At 39.3% G+C, this 12,219-nt stretch overlaps 1 protein-coding gene across 2 annotated transcripts; it reads right to left on the bottom strand.

The window, feature by feature from the left end:
- Nucleotides 1-1,605: 1,605 nt before the first annotated feature.
- On the bottom strand, nt 1,606-10,633 carry MSS51 (MSS51 mitochondrial translational activator). 2 transcript variants are annotated; one of them, XM_059397766.1, is made up of 7 exons: nt 10,299-10,633; nt 5,848-6,090; nt 5,414-5,569; nt 4,243-4,367; nt 3,477-4,043; nt 3,064-3,157; nt 1,606-2,715 (listed from the first exon to the last, which is right to left on the bottom strand). In XM_059397766.1, exons 2-7 carry the CDS (start codon nt 6,066-6,068, stop codon nt 2,496-2,498), a joined length of 1,383 nt encoding a protein of 460 aa, XP_059253749.1. In that variant the 5' UTR covers nt 6,069-6,090; nt 10,299-10,633; the 3' UTR covers nt 1,606-2,495. The 2 variants fall into 2 exon arrangements, with proteins under 2 accessions (XP_059253749.1, XP_059253748.1); XM_059397765.1 differs by lacking the exon at nt 10,299-10,633 and having other exon boundaries at nt 5,848-6,357.
- Between the last annotated feature and the right edge of the window lie 1,586 nt (nt 10,634-12,219).

Below are 12,219 nucleotides of genomic sequence, written 5' to 3' on the forward strand. Positions count from 1 at the left end.
AGAGTGTATGAGGGCTACAATTGCTCTACATCACCAAAACTTATTTCTCTTTTTAATTATCCTTGTTTTAATGGATGAAGTGCTATTTCATTGTGGTTTTGACTTTTATTTCCTGAGGACTAAAGATGTTAAGCACCTTTTCATGTGCTTATTGATCATTTGTATATCTTCTTTGGGGAAATACCTATTCAGATATTTGCCTATTTTGTAATTGGATTTTTTTGTTCTTTTATTGTTAAGTTGTGACCGTTCGTTAATATATATTCTGGAATAAGTCCATTATCAGATATGTGGTTTACTAGTATTTTCTTACATTCTTTTAACTTTCTTGATGGTGTCCTTTCAATAGTTTTTAAATTTGATAAAGTCTAATTTATCTATTTTTATTTTGGTTGCTTATAGGTTTGATATCATATTTAATAAACCATTGCCCAATCCAGCTTCACATAGATTTACCCTTATGTTTTCTTCTAAGAGTTGAATAGTTTTAGGTCTTTGATCCATTTTGAATTAGTTTTTTTGTGTTGTGTGTGTGTTGCGGGGGGGGGGGTCCAACTTCAGCGGGACTGGAGTTAGTTACTGACTAGTTAGCTAGATGTTTAGATGCTTAATGACTGAGCCACCCAGGCACCCCAGGATAAACTTTTTAATATTATAATTTCACTGAATTGAAAACCAACTTCAACTAACCAACTAACTAATTGATGTTAACATTGGTTAGTTGGTTAGTATGTTATCTTAAATTTTTCAGTTGCTATTGAGAGAATTCAGTTCTCTAACTAAGAAGAAATTCTCTTAGTTAGAACTTAGGGTCCAACTTCCTCCTTTTGCATGTGGAATCCTGTTGTTCCAGCACCAGCTGTTAAAAAATCTGTTCTTTTCCCATTGAATTGTTTTATTACTCTTGTCAAAAATCAGTTGTGCATAAATGTTATTTCTTGCTTCTCAATTTATTTATTGCATATCAATTTGATGTCATTGATCTATCTATATCTATATATAGCTCTATATCTATATAGATATCTATTTATATCTATCTATCTATATCTATAGGTCTATCCTAGGCAAGTACCACACCGTCTTGATTACCATTGTTTTGTAGTAAACTTGGCAACTGAAATGCGTAAGTCCTCCAACTTTGCAAAAGTTTTTACTTTACTCTCTCTTTTTTTTTTTTAAGGTAGGCTCCATGCCCAATGTAGAACCCAACATGAGGCTCAATCCCACAACCCTGAGATCATGACCTGAGCCAAAATCTACAGTCAGACATTTAACCAGTTGAGCCACCTAGGTACCCTAGAACACATGAATTCTAACATAACCCCTATCAGACTGGACAATAAGAATATATATGTGTGTGTTAAGGTTAGGGATGGGAGGCTGAGGTCATGGCAAGGCTGTAGGAACGAATACTTAAGGAATATCCTAATTTTGAGAATGTGGTAAGAGAAGGATGGCATGAGATATGATGTGGCAGAATAGCAGGCCCAAACAGAGAGCTGGTGTTAATCACTCCTTTGGCAAGAGAGAAACCTCCAGTCTTGAGGTATTCTGACTAGACAAGTAATACTTGCCAGTGAATAGGACATAGGACAAACAAGTAACTTAAGAAGCCCCAAACTGAGTTTATTGTGGTATACACTAGGTAATGACAAATAACTCCAGTTTATTCAACTAAAGTCCAATAGACCCTAGGATATTTATTTTTAATTTTTTGAAAGATTTATTTATTTTAGAGAGTACAAGCGGCAGGGGTAGAGGGAGAGGGAGAGAGAATATCAAGCAGATTCACCCTGAGCATGGAGTCCAATGCAGGGATCAATCCCATGACCCTGAGATTGTGACCAGAGCAGAGTTTATGCTCAAGAGTGAGAAACTCAACAATGACTGCACACCCAGGTACTCTTACCCTGGAATATTTAAATACAACACAAGGCAAAAAGCTGATCTAGGGCTAGAAGGCCCCAAGCAAGAAGAAAATAAGATATTTACTTAGAAAAAGCCAGGAAATAAAACAATATGCCAATCCTCACAATCTCTCTCATGTTCCTGGCCACTTCTCTATTGCCTATTCTTGTACCACTTCAAGTCATTAACACCTCTCCATTTTTCAGCCCAGATTGCCAGATAAGAAAGTCTTTTTCCAAAAAAAAGAAGGTGCCATTCTTTTCCTTGGCAGCATCTGATTCAAGTCAAAAGGTACAACTTTCTCACAAAGGAAAATGTCAGGAATTCTAGGCTCTGGAGAGTGATTCTAGGGCTTCTTGCCACACATTAAATCTAGAATCCTGTCTCTGGAAGCTACTTGTGGCTAATCTCAGAAAAGAGTCAAATCATATAGGAACTCTCATTCATCTTAGACTCTTTACCTATACAAGTTGCCAAGGTTTAAAATATAGTGGATTTCAAGCTTGGCAACAACCTGACATCAGCAGGGTACTTTCATCACAACCTCCCAATTTTCTAAAAGTCCGGTCAGGATCTGCCTCAGCTATTTAAACCCCACCATCTACTTTCTCTTCCAGTTGCGTCCTATCCAGCTGGCAGGAACTTCCAAGAAACATGATATAGTAGGCACTGCAGTATACTGGTTGCTTGTTGGGGTTGGAATAGACCTGTTCAGGTTTGAGGGATGCGAAAGGGTTAGCTCCATAGGCAGTGATGTGTGTATCCAGGTCCACCAGAATCTGCAAAGAAGCCGCCAACTCCTGATGGCTATAGGAGACAGATTTTAAAAAAGAGAGAGAGAGAGAGAGGAAAAAAAGAAATTGCTCTGCTAATTATGAGACACACAGGAGAGAAATTCCTCAGAACTTGATACTTCTGGACTCAGTAATCCCCCAAATTACCTAAGGCTAGACAGGCCAGGGTATCCTTCTCTCCCAAATATCTCACTGAGTACCAGATTAACTAGCATAGGACTTGGTTCCAAGGGGATTAGAAAGGAAGAAAATCCTCACCAGAAGACAGAAGATGAGGAAGGGGGGAGAGAAATGAGCTCATCTATACAGAGAGAGGTATGAGTGAGGGAGGGAGGTATCACAAATAGGAAGAGGTTGGAACCTGTAAACAGTGATCAATGTAGGGATCTCATAATCACGAAGTAGCAGGAGGGTGGGCAGCCAAGCCTCCATCAAATCTGGGGAAGCATGAAAACCTATGGGGAAAAAAATAACAGAAATGGATATAGAGAGAAGAAAGGCTGAGGTAGACCCTAAGCAATTTACTTTTTTGTGTCCACCCATCCCTTCACCTTGCTCACCTCCAGTGCTCATTTACCACCTCCATCCATCCCAGGTTCTGCAATGGAAAATTCTGAACCAAGGTATAGCACGTATGGCTAATGATCAACCAAGGTTGTCATCATAGTATGTTTAATCAGACCAAATGAATGGGGTTCCAAATAGAGGAGATATAAGAATCAGGATGGAAAATTCCCTGAAAAGCCAACCAGTATCCCCCTGAATGACTCTTACCTGGATGGAATGCCACCACCAAATCTGGATGGGCTATCTGTCCAGTCTCTACCTGTTCCTCCCAGAAGTCATGATAGAGGCCCCTATGGCCACTAAGTTGAACTGTGCCAGGTTCCAGGGGGGAAGTTGAGGTGCTCTGTGTAAAGTTAGCAGATACGTCTATACCCACCATGATGACACGGAGGCCTAGGTGTCCAGGAAACATGTAGCCAAGCTCATCATAGTCCCCAGGGCGAGTGAGGAATGTCTCCACATGGGAAGCACCAACCACATGCACTGTGCTCCCCCCAGTCTTCCCAATATCTATCCCCAAGGCCCGAAGCCCAAGGCCCAGTGTCAAGGGCCGTGATAGGGCATCTGTCAGCAGCCGCTTCAAAGAGCCCTGCAGGACATCTGGGTCTGGCCTTGGCCGTCCTACGTTGGCCCACAGGGTGTTCATGGCATGACTACCTAGTACAGCATCCAGTGCAGCTTCTAGCTGTAAATGCCGCATAGAAAACCAGGTATCCCAACCCTGTACAACTTCAGCCAGGCATGGCCAAGGTCCTGAAGGTAGGACAAAAGCACCTGTAGAAAGAAGGGATAAGAGTGACCTAAACCTTTCCTGGCTTCAATATTCTTTCTAAAATTTACTCTTCCTACTTGTGACCAGGACTGCCCCACTGAGTTTCTCATGTTTTCCTCATAAGAACATGCTTTCTTATCTTTTTCCCAGTATAACCAACTATGACTGCTGTGACAGAGTTCTCCAGCACCACCACTTCACCTGTGACTAGAAGCCATTCCATGAGACGGTCCACAGCTACCAGACGCAGCTCTTGACAAACCTTCCTGTGCTCTGGCCAGTCTGACTTCTGGCACTCTGGACCACAGTAATAGACATTTCTGCACCTGAAAGATTAGCCCCAGAAATAGATGTTCCTAAACCTCAAAGGTGATTGGAGATGTCTAGGGAAGGGAATTGACACTTGCTATATCTAGGAAGAAAGATCACTGAGTAGGGAAGTACAGAGAGGAGTTAGAGCTGATGCACCAATTTTGGAGATTACATTTGGCAGAGGAGGCACGAGAGACTAGGAATGTAATTATTCTCTTGGGTCAGAGTACACTTCAGTCTGTATCTGGAACAACTCACTTTTTACATCCCTTACAGAAAAAAAAATAAACATTAGGAGTTTGCAGCTGCCCTTTTATCACAGGTGTGGCTCAACCCCAACCTCCCCAGAACAGACAGAATCTTACCCATTGAATACTCAAGAGGAAGGAAGTGGAGAAAATTATACAGTAGATTATACAGATTATTCCCTTCTCCACAGGGAAAATGTTCTAAGACTCCAGTGGATGCCTGAACTCATGGACAGTACCAAACCCTATATATACTATGTATTTTCCTGCATATACATATCTATGATAAAGTTTATTAATTAGGCACAGCAAAAGATTAATGACAACATAATAAAATAATTATACTATAATAAATGTTATATGAATGTGGCCTTTCTCTCAAAGTATCTTATTGTACTATACTGACCCTTCTTCTTGTGATGTGAGATGATAAAATGCCTAAAATGCCTTCAACATGGTAAGATGAAGTGAGGTGAATGACGTAGGTGCTGTGACTCAGCATTACATTATTAACTTTGTGGTAATAGCCAGAGGAGGTCATCTGCTTCCAGACTGTGGTTCACCACACATAACTGAAACCGTAGAACTTGAAACTGCACATAAGGGGGACTATTGGACCATTGTCTGACTTTCCCATAACACCCAAAGTAAATAGGAGCCCAGTCCTTTTCTAATCTTTCTGTGGTCTGGATCCCACAAAATGAGAAGTGAGCCCAAAGTTATCTGAAAACTCTTAGACCTTTCCTCCTGCAATGAAGTCTTAGAACAGGATCATTTCTGGATGACTTTCCTATTAGCCCCTGACTAGTCACCTCTTGCACTGCCGCAGGACCTTGGAGTCTGAAAGGCCACTAGGAAGAGCTCTACAGTGAGCACAGAATTGGAATGTGTCCTCCATCTTCTGGAACATTTCTCGAAGACATCGGAATCCAAAGCCTGATACAGAAGCACCCCCGTCTAGCACCAACCTGCAGAAATGGCATGGAGAAGTAGCAATAGGTAAAAGAGTATCTCCAGAATCATTCATGACCTATACCTTGTTTCCTATATATTTCCATCTATTCCCACTATTTCTCACATGAGCATATTATATTTCTTCTATAGTAATAAAACTTGCAAAAGTCAGGATGAGAAACTCCCTCATTGTAAATGCTCCATATTCCCCAAGTTCTATTCCCTTCTTGCTTTCTGAAATCATTTCTCCCAGAGATTAATATATTACTCTTCCACAGAGCTAGACACTCACTTGTATTCTTCATAGCTTTTCATGTTTAGCTTTTGAAGGATTAGCTGGGATAGGCCAGGAACATTATTCTCCAAGGAGAAGAAGCCAAGTGCATCAATGCTAGGGTCAGGTTTTGAGAGGGTCAGAGGCACAGAGGTCACAACTGTGGGTGGGGTTACAACCATGGGAGTCACCGATGAAGGGGGTTTCTTGTGCCTTCGTTGCCGGGATCTTGGAGCCATGGCTGTCCACTGATACCTGGGACTATATGTAGAACAGATATAGAATGAAATTTTGCAAGCTAGACAAGTACACTGTGTTTTCATATGTTTGACCTTTCAATTTTCATTACAGTCTCTCAGACCTAGCTATCAGTAAGATTTACTTAGGATCTATTGATGATTGATCATCATAGGCAGTTATAAAAAACAGGAGGAAAATAATTATATATCAACATAATTATATATGTATCACATATGAAGTTCTACATGAAATATAAACTATGTATATAAGTAAATGCATAGAAAAAGGTCTGGCAGGGCTCATATAAAACCAGTAACAGAGGGGCCTGGGTGGCTCAGTTGGTTAAGCGACTACTTTTGGCTCAGGTCATGATCCTGGAGTCCTTGGGATCAAGTTCCACATTGGGCTCCCTGCTCAGCAGTGAGTCTGCTTCTCCTACTGACCTCTCTCCTCTCATGCTTTCTCTCTCTCTCAAATAAATAAATAAAATCTTAAAAAAAATAAAAACAACAAACCCAATAACAATGATTAGCTTGGAGGGAAAGAAATAATGGGATAGGAACTGGGTTAATCAAAAGGAACTTTAGACTTATCTGTAATATTTGACTCTTGAATACTAAGAATATATTCATATATTATTAATGCATTGAAAAAAAATCAACTTAAAATAATGGAGGAAAAAGCAACAGAAATTTTGGTTGTTCAAAACTACCAACTATTTGGAGAATCAGTCAACCTCACCTAGCTAGGGAAATAAAACATTCATTTTAGAAGACCTATCATCACATTTTTAAGCACTCAGCCCAGAAGTAGAAATTAAATGCAATACAAAATCAGCACCACAATATTTAGATTTATGTAGTCAAAGCAAGTTATGCAAATTATGAGGAAAATTTCCTAAACAACTGAGCTTTAAAGTAGAACTAATCCCATTATCTACCCACTACCTAGGAGGAACTCTGATATTCTCCTTTCCCTCCTCGTCTTCTCCCATTCCTTCCCAAAGGAATGAGTAAACAAAAAGAACTATATTGGGAAAAATAAAAACATCCATTTATTCAAAGAATATTTATTGCTAAACACATATAATCATTTATAAAATATTATAAGGGAAACATATGCAAAATATACTTAATATGTAAATGTCTTAAAGAGGGATCAAATGTAAATTATAATATAAGGCAGTATATAAATCCTGTAAGAAAAGTGAAACTAAAGCAGATCAGAAGGAGTCTCCTCAGTTAGTTAGCTGTAGACGACTTTACAAAGCATAGAGCAGTCAGAACAGACCCATTAATGATGGTAATACTTTGAATAAATGGAGACAGAAAAAGGAATTCTAAGCACAGAGAAGAGCATGAGCATAGAACTGTAGATGGGAACACTCTAGGAATTAATGAAATAGAATGGTATGAGTTTGATTATTAAGTATAACATCAATGTAAGAATTAAAACTATAAAGTTTTAGAAGAACACATATGGAAAAGTGTCATAATATGGATTTGGCAATTTCTCAGATAGGACACCATTAAAAGAAATGAAGTACTAATAATATGCTATAATGTGGGTGAACCTCAAAAACATTATGCTAACTGAAAGCCAGACACAAAAGATCATACGTTACATGATTCCGTTTATATGAAATATTGAGAAAAGGTAAATCCAAAGAGAAAGCAGATTCTCGGCTGCCAGGGGCTGGATGGAAGAGGGAGGGATGGGGAGTGACTGTTAAATGGTTATAGGTTTTTCTTTTGAGATGGTGAAAATGTTTTGGAACTAGATAGAGGTCATGGTTGCGCAACAATGTGAATGTATGACATAACATGCTCATTTTAAAAGGATTAATTTTATGTTATGTGAATTTCACCTCAATTAAAAAATAAAAAAGGTAGAGATTGAGAAGCTAAACAATTATTTTTAAAGAGATTTTATTTGTCAGAGAAAGATAGTGTGCGTGCAAGTACCTGCCCAAGCAGAGGGAGCAGTAGGCAGAAGCAGCAGCCTGGCTCCCCACTGAGCAAGGAGCCCAATGCAGGATTCAGTCCCAGGACCCTGAAATCATAACCACAAGGCAGATGCTTAACTAACTCAGCCACCCAGGCATCTCGGAGAAGCTAAAAAATTATTAACCCTCAGATTAACTGCTTCTAGGGACAGGAAAATGGTAGAGGATAAAAATGCTAACAGTGATTGGTTTTATTGTGAATAAGGTAACTATTAAAGTACAAATCAGGGATCAGGTTTTGTTCCAAAAATAGTCTGACATTTAATCCTTCTGGACCAGATCTGTTAGGGAAAAAACTCCAAGAATCATCATTCAGCTGAGGTATAAGTGGCAGAACAAACAAAAACTTCCCAGAATCACCCAGTACACCTGAAACTAATATAACACTGCATGTTAACTAACTGGAATTAAAAGGAAAACTTTTAAAAAGTCTATTATTTTACAACATGGCTCTTGCAAACTGTTGTCCTTACTTAATGAGGGAACTAATCTGTATTTTCCTTTGTACTTCTCTCTCATCCTCTCACTGTACCCCTGTAATCTCTCCCCTCATCCCACAGATAAATGGATGTTTTCAGAGTCTACAGAACAGGAATAGCTAAGCTCATCTGCATATATCTTCTACATTCTCGCCAATACAGAAGAAATTAGACCTCAAGGTGATAGATTATTTTAAGATTTAAGGGTCATGTCCCTTTACTAAAGGATGCCTTCACACCTGAGTACACCATTTCCAACAACTGACCTGACACTTCCTCCACTTTTAAAAAATATACGCTTTATTTCATTTATCTGTCTATCCTATCTATCATCTATCTATCTATCTATCTATCTATCTATCTATCTATCTATATTTTTAAGAGAGCAAGCCTATTTGAGCAGCCAGGGAGGGGCAAAGGGAGAGGGAGAGAATTTTGAGCAGACCCTACACTCAGTGCAGAGCCCAACTTGAAGCTCAATCTTGTAACCCCAAGATCATGACCTGAGCTGAAATCAAGAGTTGAACACTCAACTGACAAAGCCACCCAGGCGCCCCTTCTTTCCAATTTCCAAAATCACTGCAACTTGAGAAGCATTCCTCTGCTCTAGCTACCCAGCCTCTTTAGGCAAGATACCTTCTTGAACCTTGAAAGAATGGATTCATCTTTCTTGAAAGATATAGAGAAAAATTATCTTTGATTTGAGGTAGGTCAAGAGTCTTAAATCCCAGGAGCAATAATAAATATATATTCCTGATGTTCAACTAGCTTTTGTGCTGCAATGGAAGCCAATTAAGACCAGAAATGTACTTCCTAACTTAATCTGCCTTTCCAAAGATGTCTTTCTCCAATGGAAGATTAACTCTTGGCTCTCTGGGGGGTTGGCTGAACTGGCTGGGAAGTGCAGAGATCAGTTTGGGGAGGAGTGGTGGTGATGAATCCTTGATAGTTTCCTCTAGAGAAGGTTAATGATACAAATGAACTAAATTTCTGGGAAGAAGGTAGAGTAAGGTAAGAAGGTGCATTTGTATCTACATGAGGTTCATATCGGAGTTTGTGTACCCTAGGACCAGACCCAGCTTCCCTGGTTCTAACTTCCCTGCCCCAGGATCCTCCAAGTTTGAGGGGAAGGAATAGGACTGAGAAATGAAGGCAAAAAACCAGACAGGACAGGGAGAAGCTGGAAGGAATTATATATAATAAGCTTTCAGAATTTTCCAGATATTAGAGTCTACCTCACCTACAAGGAATCACTTCAACTTTTTTCTAGCTATCCCCAATAACTTGGGCTCTAATATATTCTCGTAAGAGAGAAAACACCAACACTAAGGACTAAAGAGGAGACAGTCTGCACGGTCTATAAAAACTCTTATCTTTTATTTCCAAATTCCCTCCAATATTAGCCTATTCCTAGACCAGGTCTCCCATTTTTCTCCTTCATCACCAAAAGCCTCAAGTTTCACCCAAACCAGTTACCTTCTCACTATCTCCAGAACAGGAAGGACAATCTAATTTTCTCTAATTCACCCTTTGGGGAGGTAGGGAAAGGGGGAAATGATTCTAGTCAGTGGGGGATCCTAGAAGGAGCTGGGAGAGAGAAAGAGAAAAGGAGGAATATATTAAGAATATTGCTCTTATGAAGCACATTCGGCTGCTTAATCAGTGATTAACACTCCCAGGGGTGATAAATGTTTTACTCAACTATAAACTAAGCAAGCAGATGGTTTGATGGAAAAGCAACTTACCCTGCTAAGCCCTCGGCTTCCTTCCTTCTCTCTTTCTTCCAAGTGAAGTAAATGCTTCACCTCCTCCTATCTAGGTTGTGGCTGACTTGCAGCTGTCCCTTCATATCACTTCCCTTTGCAAACTGCTGAAATGCTGAGTCTCTGTGATTAGGTGTGTCCTGCCAACCAGACAGACAACGCTATCCCTAATGAGGTAAGGAGAGACCTGGCCCTCTGCCCGTGGACTTCTCTCCTTCTGACCTTCCTTCTCTGCCAAGAAGGCTAAGAACTCTGTCAACACTCCCAAACTCACCAAAGGCTAGGCAGGCTAAGGAAAGATGAAACCTGTTGCTTCCTGAACCTCTCTCACTAAGGCAGCATTTCTGCTCTCAGTCCAGAGAGTCAGAGAAAAAAAAAATTAAAAACAAAACAAAAACAAAAATCCTGGGATTAGGTCAGAAGTCATCATTTGGTTGGAAAGGTAGGCACTAGCTCAGATCAACAGAGCCCAAGTCCCTTTGAGTATAACAAACACTGCTCAAACACAACTCAACAATGATCAATCTGGGCTTAAACAAAATATAATACCTAAGATAGAAGAATACAAATGGTCATTTAATGGTACAGAAGGAAATCAATTGTAGGGGAAATAATTAATTTGTAAAATTCACTTTCTCTGAAAGGAGAGCAAGGTACTTTCTGAGTAAATGTCATCAGGCACACTTCACTTACTTATTTCAAAAGAGGAATAAATAGAGGAATAGAGTAAACAAAACCAAAATATTATTGGCTAAAAATACACAATTTCTAGGAACAGAAAATATAAAAGAATCAATTCAAACATCTCCAGGGAACCTGATTACACAGTCTGAGCTCCTTTTCACTTATCAAGCTCCAGAGTCTACCAGAAGGGCAGTGGTCCTACACGACTGCAAGACCTGACTTTCTGCTTATACCTGGTCCTAGCTATGTCACTTACCTGCCTCTGTGAACATCATCAAACTGGGGAACAGAACAACTTACTGTCAATTTGAGGTCCTGGAATGTGGCAAATCAAAAATTTACATATGAATAGATGCAGAGGATGGATTCTAAAGGAGCACCAAACTGTAGAAATTAACTACACACAGGGAAAGTAAAAGTTAAGTGTTAAAGATACAATGAAACATTACATATTATTCAGAATAGCTGTGGAGGAAAGAAAGTCAGTAGCAATACGCAAAAATCCTGAGTAAAACAGGAGTAATTCATTTTAAGCAAAGATTTCAGGCCTATTTCAAATTTAACTGGCAGTACTTTTAAAGGTTATGAGTTCTGTGAATGATTGCTGAACTGCAGGACAGGAAGTCAGAGATGGTCTTCTCTAACTCAGAAGTGTCATCTTTGAATATAAAGGGATATAATATATAGAAAAAATTGATACTGGATATTAACTTATATTTTACCATCACTACTACTAGCTTTGGTAGACATTCAAATTTACAATTTAGAAAGATCTGAACTTTTCAGTTTGCTTTCATTGTTAAGTTACATTTTTTTAGAAGCCTTAAAATGTTTCTAAGGTTCAAGGTGAAACCTTAAAAAACACTTCTGTGGTGCACAGTTACGAAGAAGGACTAGAAAGAGGTTCTTATTCAACAGTTAGGAAGTGGTCTGTGAGGCACTGGGTGATTTTTCTACCACTCTTACTGTATACCACTTTTCAGCATTCTGTTCCTTTCTCTCACTTCCTTCTTCTTTTTAATCTTTACCATCAACCCATAATTCTTCTAGTTTGTTAATGATGTTTTATGTTTACCCAAGAATCCCAGTGATGGACCTAAGGTCTGAGGAACATACTAGTTAAGCTCTTAATTTAGAGATGCAGAGTTTTCATAAAACAGTAACATCCAAAAGAACCTTTAAAGGTATGCAGTGCACAGTAGCTTTAAGGATAGTTCAA

Source organism: Mustela nigripes, chromosome 4 (genome assembly GCF_022355385.1).
Source record: "Mustela nigripes isolate SB6536 chromosome 4, MUSNIG.SB6536, whole genome shotgun sequence".
Classification (NCBI taxonomy): Eukaryota; Metazoa; Chordata; class Mammalia; order Carnivora; family Mustelidae; genus Mustela; species Mustela nigripes.